The sequence below is a fragment of the Vulpes lagopus genome, chromosome 8 (genome assembly GCF_018345385.1).
Source record: "Vulpes lagopus strain Blue_001 chromosome 8, ASM1834538v1, whole genome shotgun sequence".
NCBI lineage: Eukaryota > Metazoa > Chordata > Mammalia > Carnivora > Canidae > Vulpes > Vulpes lagopus.
The window spans coordinates 91860307-91881755 of NC_054831.1; the positions used below are offsets into that span (position 1 = coordinate 91860307).

Sequence of the window (21449 nt, forward strand, 5' to 3'; positions counted from 1 at the left end):
CACTGAGCCACCCAGGGATCCACAGCTCTAAATTTTAGTAAACATACTCGGGTATACCCAGTGAGTATATGCCAGACTCATAAATATCAAATCCTCTTGGTAGTGTGTATTGGCGTTTAGTAATTACAGGCTCTACATTCTTGAGGACTACAACAAAAACAATAGTAACAATAAAAATATAGATATATACCTTCAAATACTAAATTGGTTTAGCTTATTTTTTGAAATATGACCTTTGAGAAAGAGAGTATTTAAGTCCATATCCCAGCCCTATTACTCACTAAACGTTTGATTTTAAGTACTTCAGTGTTCTGTGCTTCAGTTTCTTTATCATAAAACTCAGCTAATAATAGCACTTAATTTAGTATTATGTGAGTTGATTTGTATACAGCCCATAAGAGTGTTTAGCACATAAGTGCTAAATACTAAATTAGCTATTATTTAATTACAATTTTTATGATGACATTTTGATAACTAAGCTACATTTATAATTTTACTTTTCTAATTGAATATTAAATGTTTTTCACAAAATGTAAAGATAAGGAGAAACAACTTCAGTGCTTTTAAAACTTAACCTACTCAACAAAAATCCTGCACACTGATATCAAAGAATATTAATATTCTAACATTTAACTTTTGTCATATAATTCTCTACTTTAAAATCAGGCACTTTTCACCTGCTCAGAAGGTTATACCTAAATTCTTTCGCTTTGTATTTGAGTCCGTTTCCAATCTGTGGGCAGTGTCCCTGTTTAGCCTCATTCATTCTTTACCCCCCATGACCAGGGCACTGCCCACACTATGTGGCCCACTGTGCCTAGCTGGCCAGGACCTCTCAGATGCTTTTGCAGATGCTGCTCTTTATCTGAAGGACAACCATGAGTCACTGTCTGCACCATCATGAAAGTGTGCCCATTCCCTCAGGCGGAGGGACTCTAACAACCCCTCTCATGTGCCCTACATATACAGAAAACTTCTACTAGCAGAATCGCTTCTATCCTTCCTACCAGGGATTCATTGCTTTGTCATCTGTGTTTCTGTTGGATTTTATTAATATACTTAATGTTTAACTTATTTTGTTACCCTTCACAGATAGTCTTCTGTATTAGGATGTAAGCTTTTTAATGCCAGGAAATAATGTTTTCTCTTCTTTGTGAATTCTAGTTTAAGAATGAATAAAAGAAAAAAAAAGAATGAATAAAAGATTCAGCAAATGATAGAGAATATATAAGAAGACCATCCAGTGTGAAATGTATTATCATTTCTACTTTCCAAAAATTAGCCTACTACAAAGATTTTGAGATGTGCCTCTTATATCTATGTATCTTACCTAAAAATTTAGTTTAAAATATTGATGGAGAGGTCTAAATAGGCTTTTTTGTGCTTTATTTTCTTTTAAAGATTTTATTTATTTATTCATGAGAGACATAGAGAGGCAGAGACACAGGCAGAGGGAGAAGCAGGATCCAAACAGGAAGCCCGAAAAAAAAAAAAAAAAAAAAAACAGGAAGCCCGATGTAGGACCCTAGGCCAAAGGCAGTCGCTCAACCACTGAGCCACCCAGGCGTCCCTGTACTTTATTTTTTAAAGGTTTTTTCTGACATTTTCATTTTGAAATAACTTGATTTTTTAAAAAACAGTAAAAATGCTTCAAAGAAATATCATCTTAATATTTTACATTACTTTGATACAGTCATCCAAATCAGGATCTTAACATTGATATGTAACTATTAACCAATCTATCATCTTATTCAAATTTCACCAATTGTCCCAGAAATACCACCTTTCTAGTATAGGATGTAGTCTAAAATTACATGTATTTGTTTTATCTTCTCAATCTCCTCAACTCTTTTTAAGCAACAGCTACTTTCTTGAGGAAAAATATGTTTGTAAAATTTTGATTAGGAATTGATTAGACTACATTGGATATTAACTTACCGGCACCAAGTAGGCCCTCAATCAATGTTTATTTAGTCCACAGTAAAGAAATTAAATTAATTTCTTTATGGAATCATACAAAGGGGAATTTAAAAGGAAGTTAAATAGCAAAATAGAGAGAAAATAAATCTCTGAAAACAAAATCATGGTAAATAAGAAGGAAAATAAAAGGAGAATTTGATTTTTTTTTAAATTAACTTCTGGTAAGCTCAGAAGGCTAAATGAATATTATCCCCAATACCTGCCACCCCAGTCTTAATCAGTGGTGGAAGAACGGTCTCAGAACTGTTTCTGTCAATTGGCCATTTAAGTTTAATAGTAAAAGACTGGTTAATGATAACAATGCATCATAAAACCTTCAGAAGGAAAGGAGAATGTTTTGTGGGCCATTTGTTTTGTTTTTTTTTTGTGTGTACGTGTGTGGCAGTTTTAAGTTATTAGTTTTTAAAATCAGTACTTTTTAATGGAAACAACTTGACCAAAAATCTGTCACAGAATTTTGAGACCCATTAAAACAAAAGTTTAATAAGAAAAAAAAAATTAACTTCTGGTAAAGTAAGACTTCTTTGTCCCATCAAATGTAAACTTTCTGTTATCAAACACTGTTCTTGCAATAGAAAATGTTTGGGAAAATAGCCAAATTCAGTCATTGTTTAAACTATATCATAGCACATACTTAGATTCTTTAAAACTATTTTGCCAATTATCAGGACTAAATATTTCATTTAAATATCCATTCCTTGTGTGTTTCGATACCACCTGGGTGTCTTTTATCACATATGGTGACTGCAGAAAGCATAAAGATAACAAGTCAGATTCTTGATCCAAACTGAATTTATGCTATACGCGTTGATGACAGTCTACTTAACTCTGATGTTTCTAGTCTTTAGGCTGATATTTCTAATATTCTGTTTCATTCCCTTCTTTGCCACATGGGGAAACCGACATTCTGGGTGGCAGGTAGAGGAATATATTTTCCTGTTGAACTTTTAAATCTAGAAATACATTTTGAAGATTATTGCAATGAAATAATAATCAACTTTACAAACTGCATTATTGCTATGATGCTTTTTAATACCAACTAATTTGCAAGCAGGTATGTAAGTATGAATAGGAACTTCTTGAGAGGAGTAACTTAATATTCAAAATTAGATTCTTGGAAAAAGGGTTTCCAATCATTACCACGACTGGTAAATAAAGACAAAATCAACCCAGAAAAGTCATAGTGTAATGAGGTATCAAAGCATTAGTTCTGTTCTGTTACTGTGTCCTGGAAATGTTGGAAGCATTTCTTCCAAAAATAAGTGAGCAATCTGTCCCCACCTACAAAATTAGAACACTGGACTTATTACTTTTCAAAGACATATCCTTTGATTAAATAAATGCAAAAGCAAAAGCTCAGTAGGGGAAAGTTTGCAGATAAATGCAGACTTTTCTCTAGTAGAAAAAAGGATACGAAGGTGGGCGCTGAAAGTTTGTCCTCTATTCTTATGACGAAGATTTATAAACACACTTTGTCCCAGGCTCTCTATTAAATTCTATAATTATTTATCCTATCCTCCCTACTTAACAAAGCTTACTGAGCATCTATTATGTTCAAGACATACATGAAATACACATATGAAAAAATGATTCCTGACTTTTTACTGGATGCTTGCATCAAGAGTCTTTAAAAAGGCAAATTGAAACACAGACTTTACTTCTAGAAATGCAGCCTAAGAAAAGGAGTTATTTGAAAAGGCTTTCATACAGATTTTTTATAGTAGCAAAAAAACACAAAAACAAACTAAATGTTTCCAAATGAGGACTTGCATAATAATGTGTATAACATACGGTAATTATTCAAAATGGCTATATCACTACTCAAAATGGTAATAGGTTACTTGACACAGATAGGTACTGTGTATACTTCACAGTGTACTTGATACAGATAGGTACTGAAAGTATATTTCAAGTTTAAAAAGCATTTTGTAAAATGCTATCAATCCGTGACCATATTTTAAAAATATATAAACATAGAAAATGTCAAATTTGGGAGTAATGGATTCTGGGTTTTTAAGTAAATTCCTCTTGTACTGCTATGCATTTTTAAGAGTTCTATTATAAACACGCATTATTTGTAGGATTGGCAGATAGATAAGTAGCTAATGAAGAGATCAATGATAGAACATGATTATATAATGCACATATTCTTTTATCCCTTTCTTCAAGGAGTTTACATCCAGAAAAAAAATTTTTTTGAAAAAAACACATTATTTGATATCAACCTTCAGTAACAAACTATCTTCTAAATTCTCTGCTCTTTTCCCATTCATTTAAGAAATATTTTTCAATATTTAACTTTTACCTTCTCCTTTCCTAGGAAATGCATAAGAAGATGAACACGATATGGCTTATTATCTCGAGGCACTTTTAGCTGTGTTAAGGAATACCTTATAAAAGGGGAGTATAGACAAATTTCTCCAGAAATTCCAAGAAAGAGATAAAGAACTTACCTTTATCTCTTATGCATATTTGGATACACACTTATGATAAAGCAGTTTGACAATCAGTATTAAAAGCATTAAAAATTATAACCTTAGAGATAGCAATTCTCACAAGAGCATACCCTAAGAAAGTAATCAGAATATGTACAAGTATTTTATATACAAAATGGTGATTTCAACTCAATGTCTGAAAGAAGAAATATGCAATAATGAGGTATTAGTAAAACAAATCATTTAACATCTTTATGATGGAGTATTACAACACAAAAATCCTTCTTTCTGGGATGTGCATAATGGTACAGAAAAGATAAATGACAAAGAATAAATAGGACATATACACAGTGTGATTCTATTTTTAATATAAAACTGGAAATAAAATACATATAGAAGAAATAGAAAGAAAACCAAATGCTCACAAAGGACACCTCTGGGTGCTAAGACTACATGTAACTTTTATTACTTTTTATTTTAACATACATCTTCATTGTAACAATAAAATGTGTGCTTTTTAAAACAATTTCTAGGGACGCCTGGCGGATCAGAGGTTAAGTGTCTGCCTTCTGCCCAGGGCATGATCCTGGAGTCCCGGGATCGAGTCCCACATCAGACTCCCTGCATGGGGCCTGCTTCTCCCTCTGCCTCTCTCTCTCTCTCTCTCTCTCTCTCTCTCTCTCTCTCATGAATAAATAAATAAAATATTTTTTAAAAAAGAATTTCTAAGCATAAATTTAGCATATCTTTTCATTCCTCAGGAGAACTAATGATGTCAATGCTATTGTCCATGAAGTAAAAAAGACCTCATTTAAATTACAGGCTTTTTGCAGGAACTATGAGAAACCAGCTACAGGTGGGAAACCCTGTCCCAGGATCCACAAACTGGTGTGTGGTTCTGATGGGCAAACTTACCGTAACGGCTGTGAATTCTGCAAAGCAGCTATGTAAGCACATGGAAGCAGCTACTTGAGCAGCGCACTTAATTGGGGCCAGCAGAGTATGGGTCTAGGAATGTACTTACTAGGTCTTTACTAGGTATTGTGCAGATAACTCTTATTAAGAATAAGACAGTGTAATTATCCCCAAACAGACCTAAAAAGAATAAGTACCCTTTCCCCGTTCATCCAGCCTAGGCTTTTTTTTTTTTTTTAAGATTTATTTGTTTATTTATTCATGAGAAACAGAGAGAGGGGCAGAGACACAGGCAGAGGGAGAAGCAGGCTCCATGCAGGGAGCCTGATGCGGGACTCAATCCTGGGTCTCCAGGATCACACCCTGGGCCGAAGGCAGGCGCTAAACCGCTGAGCCACCCGGGCTGCCCCATCCAGCCTAGGCTTAACCCATTTCCACTGTTTCATTCTGAGCACCATCTCTTTTCTTTCAGGAAGAAAAATGGAGAGCTTGGTTTCCAACACAATGGGAAATGTTGATTCCTGACACTGCAAGGCTAGAGGTGCGCTCAGTTTGTCTTTTGGGCCAGATGATTTTGTCCCTGTCACTCAACACCCTTTGCGGGGTTATTTCCCACCTGTTATCATGCATAAAAGACAACAGTTTCAATGAAGTTATCTTGGCAGACTTTCAACATGGATGTTCTTTTTAGATAGCAGTGGGGCCACCTGTTTGATTTAGTTAGACCACCTGATTTACTTAGACCACCTGATTTACTTAGACCAGCTAGTTTGATTTAGTTAATATGGAAAAATACCACCTCGAAACAAACTTGGGACATAGACTATTACTACGCTTCTCGAACCCAGAATTCTCCAATCAGTGCTTTGAATCTCAAGTCTTCAGATTTACCCAGATGAACTCGAGGGTAACAAAGATCAGTCCAAGAAAATATATATTATCTGTACCAGATTAGCATTCCTTAGTAAATAATATAGTGGAGGAAATATTTTGCCCTAAGAGACACATTGAGTTTGTTTTAGAGCTTCTCAGCTTGTTGGCGGAGACAAGAAGAAGGACCAAATGAGACAGAAGGTTCGTTGCTTCAGTCTTTGGAACAGCTGAATAGGTTCTGGAACAGCTGAAGCCTGTAGGCTAGATGTCTCTGGCTTTATCAGATTTTTCAGTTTACTGCAGTACTACATGATGTACAGAAGATAGTATAAGCTTCTATGTGTGGTAAAATGTGAAAACCCTTGAAAGCAAAGGTTTATTGGCATGTTGTAGGTGCTTAGAAATCTAAGGGAAGGAAAGAAGGAAGGAAGGAAGAGGGAAGTAAAAATTGGAAAAGCAGAAGAAAAGAATCCAGAAACATTGTGAAAAAATGGTATCTTTGAGAAGGCTATTTCCAAAGTCTCAAATTGAGTATGTGGAAAAAATGAGGTCAGCACTCAGAGAACTGTAGGGTCACATACTTTTTAGCATACTGCTACTAACACAGAGATCTCCAACAAATGGAAATCAGCTGGATGTGGCTTAGGGATATTCTTAGCCCACACACAGTCACTTTTTTTCATAGATGCCAATATTTAAAAATTGAAAAGTTCACATAAAAAACTGGATTTCTAGAAACTCTGGACAAGTGAGAGGATCTGCTGACGTGGTGCCCATGCTCCTTAGTAACAATGGCAAATTTCTGAGTCTTCGGGTGAGTGGTTCCCACAAGGGCCCCAGGACCAGCTTCATTCGTTCTCATTAGCCCTGGCTCCTGATAGCATTATGAGCGCTGTATCTCACTTTAAAGCACAACAGTTTTGAGCACTTTATCAAGTACCCTTGGTTTTGAAAGATCCACAACCTAAAGAAGCAGGCCATTCCATCAATAAAGAATAATTTCTTTTTCTTTTTTTAGATTCTATTTATTTATTATTTGAGACAGAGACAGGGAGTGTGAGGAAGAGCAGAGGAAGAGGGACAAGCCAATTCTGGGCTGAGGGCAGAGCCCAACATGGGGCTCGATCTCATGACCCTGAGATCATGACCTGAGACAAAATCAAGAGTCCGACGCTTAACCTACTAAGACTAAGCCAGCCAGGCCCTTCCAAGAACAACTTTTTAAAGCAAGTTAGTTTTTGCCTCTTTATTACTTCCACCAAGTGGTAATACTTCTGCTTTGAAACCACACACAAAAAAATGGTTTCCCCTATGACCCAGCAATTGCACTGCTGGGATTTACCCCAAAGATACAAATGCAGTGAAATCCCAGGACACCTACATCCCAATGTTTATAGCAGCAATGTCCACAATAGCCAAACTGTGGAAGGAACCTTGGTGTCCATCGAAAGATGAATGGATAAAAAAGCTGTGGTCTATGTATACAATGGGATATTCCTCAACCATTAGAAACGACAAATACCCACCATTTGCTTTGATGTTGATAGAACTGGAGGGTATTATGCTGAGTGAAATAAGTCAATGGGAGAAGGACAATCATTATATGGTTTCATTCATTTGGGGAATATAAAAAAAAATAGTGAAAGGGAATAAAGGGGAAAGGAGAGAAAATGAGTGGGAAATATCAGAGAGGGAGACAGAACATGAGAGACTCCTAACTCTGGGAAACGAACAAGGGGTGGTGGAAAGGGAGGTGGGTGAGGGGTGGGGGTGACTGGGTGATGGGCACTGAGGGGGGCACTTGATGGGATGAGCACTGGGTGATATATTATATGTTGGCAAATCGAACTCCAATAAAAAAATAATTAATTAAAAAATGGCTTCCCAACCACCTTTTTATAACACATGCACATGGGCGTACACGCATATGCACACACACATCCAGGCACACACAACGCACACACACAACTTGTACTTCCCTTCCCACATTCTCTTCTTTCAAATAACTCCCAGTCTTACCTTCTTTCAATAGAATATCATCAGCTGCCTCAGCAGGCTTTATTTTAAATCCTTCTTGCAAGAGTATCAACTTACACTGGTGACCAAAGTACAAATCTAAATTTAAAAAAAAGATTATAGCTACCATTCCTTGAGTGTTTGAGTGCTTTCCCTGTGTCAGACATTGTTCTAAGGGCTTTACATGAATTATTTTATTAAATATTCACAAGAACCCAATGAGATAGGCATCGTAATTACATTTATCTTACATAAGAGGGATCTGAAGCAAGGAAACACTTGATCAGTCACCAAGTTAATAAGAGACAGAAACAGAAATCAAACTCAGGCAACCTGTCCCTTAATGTAGGAACTGTATAAATATTCTTCCCATGGACTTATTAACAAGTTAGTGTCTAAAGTATTCCAAGGTACCAATAAAAATCGAAGGAAATAAATAGACCTGAGTATTTTAATTATGATTGCTAAAACTGCAATGCTAATTATGAGATATTCAAGGACTCCCCAAGATACTCTGCAGTGTCATACAACACCATAGTGGGTGGCATCTGATGGAGATGAAGAGCTGATTGTATTGTTTATTACAGGCAGAAGATATTTTATAGAAATTAAAAGATAAAATTCTGTGACAATCTCTATTTTTCATTGGAGAAATGAAGACAATATCTATAAAATAGGTTGTTGAATTATATACCACATGCTGGCAAATTGAATTTAAATAAGATTTCTAAAAAGAATTGAATGGGATAATTCATGTAAAGCACTTGACACAGCGTATGGTCCTGGATGTTTAAGTAAATATTTATTATTTTTAATAGAGGGTATACAAGCTGGAAGTAAAATATTTGGACCAGCAAATCAGTATACTAATGTGACAGAGATGATCTGTGAACAAACAAACTTTATATCCTTGGGCAATCTGTTTTCTCTCTTGTGGCAAACTATGAGGTCTCACAATTTCAAGATCTCTGAGTCTTTTAACAAGAGTCTAGAAAGCAGCCTCAAGTATGTGATGGCATCAAATGTCACAGGCTGTCTATATCTAATCTGCTACAGACTATAAGTGGCCACATAGACTCATAATACATACACACATAAATGTGACCAGTTACACTCTGTGGCTATTATATAATAAACAAATACATGGGAGAGTCATGTTTCTAATCTCAAATATGCCCATGGATATAATAACAAGAGCTGACATTAATGGAACATTTTAGTGTGTGTGTCATATATATGCATCATCTCAAGAAATAATGATGAAATTAAATATATTTGAATTTCAGTTTGTAGCAAAACTTTGTGTTCTGAGGGAGGAAACTGACACCCAAAGCAGAGACATTATCCAAGATTCTATCTCAAGCATCTGCTACCCTGCAGGACGCTGTGTTCTGAAACTAATGCCTCTATGTGGGTGAAGATTGGGTGAATTGATCAATTAATAAGTCAACTGAGAAATGGCAAAAGGACCTCCAGTTAAATAGTGATTATCTAGTGCTTGACCTTTGGCCTTTTTCTTAATATTGCGAAGTATTTAATGAGACTTGGTAACCAACTGGCAAGTCTCCCTCTGACAGTTTTAGCAACATGGCACTGAATTTAAGAGACATTGTCTTCCAGGCAATATGAATTGTATTTCAAAAACCAGACCAAATATTCAAATCATCTGCTGGATTCAGTTTGACCTATTTGTGTCCATGTCTGAATATTTTAGCAAATGCTATGGAGCTAATGTCTTCCATCCTGTACTATGCTCAATCTTTACATACATGGGGTGCAAAGAACAAAACCTGACATGTACTACAGTGGCTCAAGTATTCAGAGAGCCTACTCTAAGACAGAATATACCAAGACCCAAGTGTGAAGATGACAATGGGAGACAATTGTCAAGGTGGGAGGATTCCCATCACTAAAGAAGAGGTTAAATGTTCCATTTAAGAAAATTAGAGGATTAGGGGCACCTCTGCCTTAGCTCTGGTTATGATCTCAGGGTCCTGGGATCCAGCCTCATGAAGGGCTCCCTGCTCAGCAGGGAGTCTGCTCCTCCCTCTCTCACTGCTCCTCCATCCCCCAGGCTCACATGCGCTCTATCTCTCTTTCAAAAAATAAAATAACATAAAATAAAATCTTAAAAGAATAAAAAAGAAAATTAGAGGATTAAAAGTAATTACTGAAAACACCCTTTGGGAAGATGTGGTATATGTATACAATGGAATATTACTCAGCCATTAGAAATGACAAATACCCACTATTTGCTTCACGTGGAGGGACCTGGAGGGTATTGTGCTGAGTGAAAAAAGCCAATCGGAAAAGGACAAACATAATATGGTCTCATCCATTTGGGGAATATAAAAATTAGTGAAAGGGAATAAAGGGAAAGGAGAGAAAATGAGTGAAAATATCAGTGAGGGTGACAGAACATGAGAGACACCTAACTCTGGGAAATGAACAAGGGGTAGTGGAAGAGGAAGTAAGCGGGGGGGTTGGGGTGACTGGGTGATGGGCACTGAGGGGGGCACTTGGCGAGATGAGCACTGGGTGTTATGCTATATGTTGGCAAATTGAACTCCAATAAAAAAATAAAAATAAATAATAAATAAAAGAAAGAAATTAAAAAAAAAAAAGAAAACACCCTTTGGTATGGCTTGGAGAACAGTGATGTAGAGAAAAGATATAGAGAAAACACTGCTTTACTAAGTGTGACCAGCAATACCTCTACAAGTTCGGGAGACAGTCTCTGAGACCCCAAAGCAGAGGCTTCATGAGACTTCATCTTCTCAGTGTGATGTCCTCACATGCAAAAGCATTTCATGATATTTGTTATTTACATATTCTATTTTGAAATGTGTTTAACCCTGAGCTAGGAGAAAAGCATAGGTGACCTAGCCCAGGGCACTGAGTATGTACAAAACAATTGTTTAGGCAAAATGCAAATGCAGCTATTATGGTCCATTTGTTGATATTTGGGAATTCACTGAATTGAGGCTTCTATGTGAGTATCTGGATATGAAAATAACCTGCATCAGATTTACTCATTTTGATCAATATATGATAAAGCAAATGTAGCAAAATATTAATTGAAGATCCTGGTGGTGTGTTTATGGGTTTTCACTGCATAATTCTTTCAACTTGTTTGGATTTTGGAAATTTTCATAATGAAACTCTGGTTAAAATTATCTGGTCTTTCAGTATATTTAAATAGGTTAATAATATGGGGTTTATTATATGGGAGAAATATACACACACACACATATGTATCTACATAATCAGGCCTTCTGGCTCACTGAGCCTGTTCTGATGTTCATATGAATCCCAGTCAGTACAGAGAATAACTGCGGAAGGACAAAACAATGTTGCCTTTTTACTATAGAAAAATTTAAAACTTGTCCTTTTTAATGCCCTAAAATTGCTGACCTGGTTAAAAGAAATCACTCATTATTTTCAAAACTGCCCTTCTAAAGAAGCTGAAATGAAAATCAAGCACTATCCAGAACCACTAAATCTGAGGACTTTTTAAAATTAGAAGAAATTGTAAGAATCACCTACTTCACTCCCTTCCCAGAGCTGAAATTGTCTTTAGACTTCAAGAATGTTTATCCTGCACTTCCTTATATTGGAACAAGTTCTGCTACCTGGAACTACACAGATCAAATAATACCTTTCTCCTCCGTGTCAATGCCTTTTACATGATGAATCCAATGGCAACATCACTCCTAAGTCTGTCTATACTCAAGCCTATATTTTCTACTACAATCAACCAACCTTCTACTATATTTTCTAGACCCCACTTTATCCAGGTCATTTTCCTTTAGACAAGCCTCAATTAATTCAAATTTTCTTAAATAGGTCACCCACCTTTGAGCACAATATTCCACTGTTTTTATAATATTGAGTTTATGACCGTCTAGAAATCCCAAGGTAATTTTCACATAAGCTTCTGTGTGGCATAATAGCTTGAGGCAAGAAGGTCAATGGTGTAATGTTATTCGCAAACATAAGGTCTCTTGTGTTTTGTTCCCTCATAAAAAATACATTATACATCATCGTTCCCCGCTGGACGCGCTCATCACTTATTAATGACCCATGCCTCATGCATTTTTTACTGGCTTTTAAAATATAATTTGAGGTAAATAATTGGCACATCATTTATTTGTAGGAAAATGTCATGGGAATCTCTGTTTGGATATACAAACTTGCAAGGTCAGTAAGAGTACTGACAAAAGATAAATCACCTCTTAACAATAAAAAAAAAACCTGAACACTGAATTTACCACTCTCCCTGATGGATTCCACGATTTTTTTTTTCTTTTCTGTAAGATATGTGTCTGATAGAAGCATATTAAATTTTGGATATTTATGGGAGTTGGGGTGTGAAACTAGTTTTAAAAATGGCAATCCACTCAGGAAGTAACACCTTCCAGTTTGTGAAAGTTACTCTATAATTTTTTTAAACAAAGTGACAGTGTTTAGCAATTAGGGTGGAGGATTTTTCAAATATATAATATGGTGGTGATCAGGATGATTTCTTCAGAAAGCATCTACTGAAGAGTTACCCTTCACTCCACCCAACAAGCAAGTCTGAAACAACAGAGTCTGACATGAAGGCTTCCATTTTCCTTCCCTTTGTGTTCGCGGCCATGTTCTCAGGTAAGAAAAGTTACTTTTGATGACTTTCCTTCCTTAGGAATGTTGAGTTATTAGTAATACTTTGTCAGAGAACGTTAAAATGACAAATCTCTAACAGACAGAGAGAAGAGTGTCATTTGAGACACCATAAATATAGGCCAAGGGCATAAAAGTAAGGACCAGGTGAAAGAACACAGCATTATCTGGTGCTGCTGCAGAGAAGCACACGCAGGGGAAAGGGGAAAGCAACACGTTACACTAGGAAGAAAATGCAGTCTAAAAGGATTATGAGAGTTTGGGAATACTCTCAAGCCATGTTGATAAAAAGAAAACAGGGTTTTGTGTTGGATGATCTGGGGCTGTGTGGTAACAAAGAAATGGGTTCAAACTCTGGCTTTTTAGTTTCTTGTTTATGTTATTTTAGGCAACTCCATTTTTTAATCTCAATTTTCTCTGTTATAAAATGCAAACAAATATACATTCCTGCCATCTGTCGAAAGAATCACAATACACTGCTTAGCCACCATTACCTGAGTTGTCTACAGCTGCCACTCAGCATACTTCTCTCCATTCCTTACCTGAATGCGGTTGGGTGGTCTGTGTTCAAAGCTGAAATATCCAGCCTGGGCTGTCAATTTCTCTAGGTGATAAATGACACAGATATTCTAGATTTTTATAATATATGTGTCAGAGAAAATGGATATATTACACATATATTTATTATTATGTATGCTTCAGAGAAAAATGCATATAGACAAAAACCCTTCCTAGAACATAAATGTTTTATAATGACAGGTACCATATACCTTTGTACACCACCTTGCCGGATGACAGTGAGTAGGTACTGAGCAGACATTTGTTGTTAAAGAAAGTATATTAAGCCAGATGCAGTGGCTCTATGGATTTGAAGGGTGAAGGAAAAAGAGCAATCAGAGGGGTGCCTGGGAGGCTCAGTAGGTTAATCGCTTATCATCTGCCTTCAGCTCAGATCATGACCCAAGGTCTGCGATCCAGCCTAAGGCTCCCTGTTTGGTAGGGACACTGATTCTCCCTCTCCCTCAGCCTGACGCTCCCCGTTTGTGCTCTCTGCTCTCTCTCTTTCTCATCTCTGTCAAATAAAACTAAAATCTTAAAAAAAAAAAAAAAAGGGAGAGATTGGAATCAGGAATTCCTACTGCAGCATAAATCAATGCCAAGAAGTATATTTGGTGTGTAAAATCAGAAGAGCAAAATTAAAAAAAAAAAAAAAAGACTGAGGTTAATTATTTTACAAAAGTTTAACTTCAAAAAATGATTAAACCACATTCTAGTATCTCTTTTTTACTTAAAAATTCCACCTCCAGTTTTTATTTTACAAATTTAACCATGTGAGCAATGCTATACTGCTCAGAATCCATTATATCATTGTTTGTACTACAAAGAGGAAACACAATAGCTTCTCATTGCTAGAAGGCCATCTAAATAAATTGTGCTAAATGTAATAAATGAAATAGTGTGTAGCTCTTGGGGAAAATCATACAGATGCTCTATAGTACTGATAAAGAAAAGACTCACTATACTGTGCAGAGAGAAACTAAGGAGTAGAGCAGTGTACAATGTGCTACTAATTATGTGGAAAATATATCCCAATGTGTTCGTAAATACGTAAGACATCTCTTGGCTAATACAGAAAAACTGGGTAAATGTAACTGTGGGCAAAGGGGTTTGAGAAGGGAGAGAAACAGAAAGTGACTTTAAACTATTCATCCTTTTGTATCTTTAAAATTTGAGGTATTTGCTTGTGTGACCTATTAAGCAAACATAATTAACAAGAAAATAGATCATCCTTTTAAGATTTTTAAGATTTTATTTATGGGACGCCTGGGTGGCTCAGCGGGTGAGCACCTGCCTTCAGCTAGGGCATGATCCCGGGGTCCTGGGATCGAGTCCCACATTGGACTCCCTCCATGGAGCCTGCTTCTTCCTCTGCCTATGTGTCTGCCTCTCCCTCTCTCTGTCTCTCATGAATACATCAATAAAATATTAAAAAAATATATCTTCAAATATTACATGATTCTAAAACATTGGATTACACATATAAAAAGCAAATAAAGTAAAAATATTACATTAAAAAAAAGATTTTATTTATTTGAGACAGAGAGTGAGTGAGCAAGAGAAAGTGAGCATGAGCCAGGGGAAGGACAGAGAAGCAGACACCCCACCGAGCAGGGCCCCCCAACACTGGACTCACCCAGGACCTCAGGATGATTACCTGAGCCTAAGGAAGTACATTAACCAACTAAGCCACCCAGACAGCCCAGCTGGTTGGATTTATTTCCATCCAACTCTTTATTCTAATGGATTTCTTCTCCAAGTTAGTGCCTGCTAAGGAACACTGTTTGGTTCTCATAACTCATGCATATATTCACCTCTGCTGAACATGATTAGTTTCTTACCCATTTTTTTCTGGCTAGAGCCTTCTCTTCTTATGTGTCACTTCCTCCAGCAAGGAGAGATGATGCCCTACTGTCTGCTATCTTGAGTCTGGGTCTGTTGTCTAATTTACTTCTCACATTTTCACTTTGATCGTACTGCTATAAATGCCTGGGTGCTTGTTTGCACCCACTAATAGACTTTCAAGCTTCTTGGGGCCAGAATAATAATGTCATATTGTGTGTCTAGATCTCACTGTGATAATGTTGTATGTCTAGATCTTACTGTAGTTCTGGCACAGTAATGGACTCTTCAAATAAACTTCTTGGTAAATTGAAAGAATGGCTAGATCATACCCACAGACCCCACCCCACTCTATGCACAGTTAGTAAGCCAGGTTACTGAGTGCCAAGCTCCTGAGCCAGGCCTAAGACCTTGACCACCAGTAATAGAGTATACCATAGCATGCTCAATGGGTAACAATTAATGAGGCGTTTGACTTCTGTTAACTTTACTGGAAGGCACAAGTATGTGTACTTGTGGAAATATAAAGTGGGCCTATTGCTAATACAAGTGAATCTCAGGTATTGCCTGGAACCATCCATACCACAATGATTTCAGGTTTAAAAATTGAAAAAAATTACCAAGGAAGCCTATGAAGAAAAACAATGCAAGCCTGAAGACAACTTTGAGGAAGCCTCTAATTGAGAAAGTGAGAGGAAAAGGATAATCATTAAACAGAAAAAGTGAGGAAGCCAAAAAGGAACCCTCGTACCAAACCAAGGACATGAAACATAAGACCCACCAGAATTCCATAGCATCAACAGCTATAAAGCCATTCCATTCACTAATGGATTGTTGGCTAAACCCTGCTTATTTTGAAATAGAATTTGAATAAATCATATATGTTTAAATGTATGTGTATATATGTATATATATGAGATAAGTATATATGTATATATTGATGGATAAACTTCCAAAACAAATTTGAGAAGCAGAGTAGATGAGTTATGAAACATAGGGATTAAGAAATAGTCACAAAAAATAAAAATTTGGAGTAGTATGAAGGGAAAATAATTCAGCTCAAGTAAATCTAACTTTGGTTTAGAAATGGGGCAGGCTGGTTTGACCCCATGATTCTTAGGAACCAGGTGATACAGTTAGGTAAAAAATGCAAGAACCAAACATTAAGGTTATGAGAAGTTATGCAAAGCTTCTGTCTTGAGGTTTTGTTAAAAACAAATCAAAGAGGCATGAAATACATACTATTTCTGGGGATGAGCGCTGTTAATTTTAAATTCTTAAATATAGATAACTTTATTTTTGTGCTTATGGTATCATTCCAGTGACTTCAACCCAGACTTGGAAATCCAGTGTTTTTAAACCACAAGAAGGTCCAGAGCCTGCATTTATTCTAGAGAGAAAAAATGAAGCTAACCATCAAAGAGAACAGCAGGCATCTAATCAGCAAGGAGGTGGCAACACAGAAGGAAAACAAGTGACATTTAGCCTGCAAGGACAACCAGAGTATTCTAATCAGCCAGGAAAACAAGGAAATTTTAATCAGCAAGAAAGGCCAGGAGTTCTCAATCAGCCTGGGAGTCTGCAGGAGAATTCAAGGGACTGTAATCAAAAAGGGAATGCAGAAGCTTCTAATAAACAAGGAAAACCTGGATCATCTAGCCAGCAAAGGGATCCAGGGTTATCTAGTCAGAAAATGAAGCCAGGGTCATCTGGTCAGCCAGGTGGTTCAGGGTCATCTAGCCAGGGTTGGCATCCAGGGTCATCCAGCCAGCAAGGGAAGCCAGGATCATCTGGCCAGCAAGGGGGTTCAGGGTTGTCTAGCCAGCAAGGGAAGCCAGGATCATCTGGCCAGCAAGGGGGTTCAGGGTCATCTAGCCAGCAAGGGAAGCCAGGAGCATCTGGCCAGCAAGGGGGTTCAGGGTCATCTAGCCAGCCAGGGAAGCCAGGAGCATCTGGCCAGCAAGGGGGTTCAGGGTCATCTAGCCAGCAAGAGAAGCCAGGATCATCTGGCCAGCAAGGGGGTTCAGGGTCTTCTAGCCAGCAAGGGAAGCCAGTGTCATCAAGCCAGCAAGGGGGTTCAATGTCATCTAGACAGCAAGGAAGACCAGGATGGTATAGCCAACAAGGGAAATCAAGGTCTTTTTATAATCAAGAAGAAAGAAAAAATGTAGGCAACCCTTTCAGTGCCAGTATAACGGACATTCAGGTTAGTGTTCATCTTTTTTTCCCCCTCTGCCATTTTATGTTCCAAGACTTGAAATAGTTAACAGAATATACTGTAGTAATAACGATTGGTGGTGATGATGATCCAACAAATGAGGAGGAACCCAGAGATGGTCGTTTTCAGATACACCGATGGTCATTAATGAGTGTCGTGCTCTTCTATTTCACTTCCCATTCCCTTCTACCATCTTCCACTCCAGCCTTTCTCCCGATACTGGACTAGGTGAGACCTTCCTGAACAGAGTCCTCATCCCCGCCACATTTAACATTCATGCCCATCTCCATCCCATCCATAATCTACAAGCCCCTCAAGTGGTATTTCTAAATCACAAATCTGATCTGATCCATCACCGCCCCGCTGGAAATTCTTCAGTGGCACCATACTGCCTAGAAGATAGGACCCAAACTCCTGAGCATGGCATTGAGGATTTTGTAATCATTGGATATGATTGGACATTTCATGTCACTCTGGTCACACATCATCCACTTTTACACGTTCCTTTATTTTCCACAAATGTATTCCTAATACTGGTGATACCCTCTCTCATAGAATGTTGCTCTGTACTTGATTGTATGTTCAGTTGGATCATGAACTCCTCTAAAGAAAGTGCCAGTTCTTTGGAAATCTGGGTCCCCAGATTCTAGAACAACTAATAGGTTCTCTAGAAACTCTTGTCAGATGAGTGAAAAGGTGATGTGTGGGAGACATTGTTGCAAACAGCTGCACAACCAGGACTCTCGTGTTCCCTTTGAGTCCTGCTGTGCTTTGCCTTCACTCGCCAGTCTCTCTGTCTCCCAACTGCCATGTAACAGTGATCCTGGGCACTGCACCTGCTAATCCGGAACAGATTTGTAGGACACTTCCTCCACCTCATTATCTTCACGGGAACTTCATTTTTTTACCTCAGATTTGTCATTCCTGACTTGGCTCCCTTTCAAATGAAAATCGAGTGTCCCCCTCCCTCCTTATGTCTAGGTGGACATGAAGTAGTGGTCTCCCAGGGACGGTCCTGCCGTCCACAGCTTACTGCCTCCTCCAGCGTGTTTCCAAGTGTTTAGAGGCCACTTCAAAGCTTTCTCAGGAAGCTCTTCAGAAACATGTGTGACAGCCCTGTCCATTTCACAGACTATGTGGAAGGAAAGTAAGGCAGTGCTATGAAACGGTGGTAGAGTGTCGACCAACAGGAAAGACTGAGCTATTTGTCCAGCTTCCTTGGTCCTAAGAAGACTAAGCCTCCTGTTGAAGATCCTCACAATTTCAGTCAGTGTCTCTGTTCTCATCTGCTGTCAGAGCTCCTTTGTGCTCACAGATGTGTGCCATTCTCTAAGTCGACTCTAAGCAACTGCCTCGGGTAGTACTTAAGTCTGCACAATCCTACTACCTGCTGCCTCATTTCCTATTGTGAGACAAGAAAAAAGAAAGGTTTGGTAAATCATGACCTCTTTGGGGGCAGCTGTGTGTCAGTCCATCCAGTGTCTGACTCTTGATTTTGGCTCAGGTTGTGGTCTCGGGGTCTGTGACCCCCTCATGGTGAATCAGCTGAAGAGTCTCTCCCTCTGCCCCTCCCACCAGCCCTCTCCCGCACACTCTCTCTTCTCTCTTCTATATATATATATATATATATATATATATATATATATATATAATAAATAAATCTATAAAAATATATAATTGGGAAGCCTGGGTGGCTCAGCAGTTGAGCATCTGCCTTCTGCTCAGGGCATGATCCCGGAGTCATAATGTCTTTTCCATAATTATTGTTTTCTCAGTGAGGGGAAGATTTGCCTACAAAGAATTAACACGGAGGCAGTCTCGCATGTAATGAGGGCAGGGGTTCTAGAGTCCCATAATTCAGGGTTTGAAACCCAGCTTGGGTATTTATCCATATCTGGTCTTGGGCTTTTCACATAAATATACTATATACCTGCAATGATACAATAGAGCTAACCCTACACATTTTTTTTTCAGGATTGTTGTGTAGTTTAAAATAAACGGATTCACAAAATGATTGGCTTAATGCAATGCTTAATCAATAATTTTGAGCAATAACTCTTAGTTTTATTATAATTCTCAGAATTAAACTGAATTCCCTTTATGTGCCTAATGGTCTTTCACATTACTGCAGACTGACAAAACCAGCAGCAAGAACCCAACTGGACATACAAAATGTCAGTCTATCTACAAGCCAGTCTGTGGTTCTGATGGAAAAACCTATGGGAATCGTTGTGTATTCAATGAAGCCAAAAGGTAAGCTGACGCTGTGTCTTTGTATCAGGAAGTATGATTCTGATCCAAAAGGAGTCAAAGAACATTTTTCTCTGTGTCTCTGTAGTTTTCTCAATAGCACCTTGGGTGTTTGTCAAAGGACACATGACCGGTATTAACCCTGAACAGTAAATTCAGGCATTTTCTGAGAGAATGTGATATATTCAGCTTTTTAAGTAGGAATAAATTTATTATTGAGTCATTGAGTCACATATTCATTAAACTTCCACTATAAACCAGGCATTGCATGTGTGGAGGTGAGGAGGTGAGCAAAACACACAGAATTGCTTCCTGCTTCCACAAAGCTTTCCTTTTTGCAGTTGAAGACAGCAAACAAAATGTATCAGAGGATAAACACAGCTACGAACCCCATAGATTAATTCAGCCTATTAAAATGTATCTTAAATTTAAATAACAATATTGAAGAATGGATTTGGTGAGCCAGGCAAACATTTCAAGGTTGCCCTCTTGTTCATCCACAAGAAATACAATGATCCTAAGGCGGTTTAAAATTAGAACATGGGACTCAGAAAGAGTTACATGTCTCAGCTTTCAAAATTAATGAAGGGCCGCAAAGATAGTAATGAGGTAAAAATTACACCTCTATTGTTTTTGGTCATTGAATTACTTATGAAGGCTGAATAAATTGTTCGTGCAGAAATAAATAAATGTTAAAGGTCAGTGTGCCCTAGAGCAATAAAAATTGGAGCGGGAAGAAACATAAGATGCCCCTTCTCTCATTTTATACCTAAGACAGCTAGCCCAGGGACAAGGAACACCTGGCACACAGTCACAATTTCTCAAAGCCGTCAGTATGAAACAGGCCAGCCAAAGCCCCAACTTGCTCTTTCCCATGTGATTTTTAAATAATCTCATTTTCTCTCTGTGTTGGTGCCACAGTTTCTTGATCCTTAATTTCTTTCATTATCTCGTTTTCAGGATGAGTAATGGAAAACTGAATCTGAACTATGAAGGGAAATGCTAGCTTTGACAGCAACCGAATTACCTGGAACCTCAAAATCTACTTTCACTTCTCCTTAAACAATGGGTTTCCTTGGGTGTCCTGCTGAGGTCAGCAAGAGTCTTGCCAATAGGATAGATCCTTCATTATTTTCCAGGTTGTTCCACTACAAATAAAGTCAGTTCCAGAGTTGCTTCTGATTTCTGGGATCATTTATTTTCTAGACGTTCCCAAATTCATGGATATAGAACACAGATTGATTTTTGCCTGACACAGGGCATTAGGGTGAGAAAAATAGGTGAAATTCTTAAAAAGTAATACTGAGTTCTAGGTCAGTGTTTATGAACACTTCAAACAATTAATGGCATTGATTTTCAAGGGATAGAGATAGAAATTTTAGCCAGTCTCCTTAGATAAGAAATGGTCTAGGATTAGGTAAATACATTTAGCTGCCTAGATTATATCCCCCCTGACTTATTTATAAATGGTTCGGTCTTCCCTACTGACACCACTACTCCCTGATCAAGTCTCCTGAGAATAGCTCAAATTATAGATACACTAGAAAAATCCCAAAGATTGGCAGAGATTTCAATGTGATCCATTGATCTACATTATCCCTATCACATTGTCAGGAAGAGTCCCAGTCCCCACTGCCACTGAAGATTACCTTGTACAGTATCAACTCTACCACTCCCAACTAGCTGAAGCTTTCTATTTC

At 37.8% G+C, this 21449-nt stretch overlaps 1 protein-coding gene across 1 annotated transcript; it reads left to right on the plus strand.

The window, feature by feature from the left end:
- The first annotated feature begins 12856 nt into the window (after positions 1-12856).
- MARCOL (MARCO like) lies at positions 12857-20755 on the plus strand. Its single transcript, XM_041767495.1, has 4 exons — positions 12857-12866; positions 16604-17487; positions 19631-19752; positions 20710-20755. Exons 1-4 carry the CDS (start codon positions 12857-12859, stop codon positions 20753-20755), a joined length of 1062 nt encoding a protein of 353 aa, XP_041623429.1.
- The last annotated feature ends 694 nt before the right edge of the window (positions 20756-21449 follow it).

Coding starts and splice junctions, on each gene's coding strand:
- MARCOL (XM_041767495.1), top strand. Junction 17,488..19,630: donor CCAGTATAACGGACATTCAG/GTTAGTGTTCAT, acceptor ACATTACTGCAG/ACTGACAAAACCAGCAGCAA. Junction 19,753..20,709: donor GTATTCAATGAAGCCAAAAG/GTAAGCTGACGC, acceptor TCTCGTTTTCAG/GATGAGTAATGGAAAACTGA.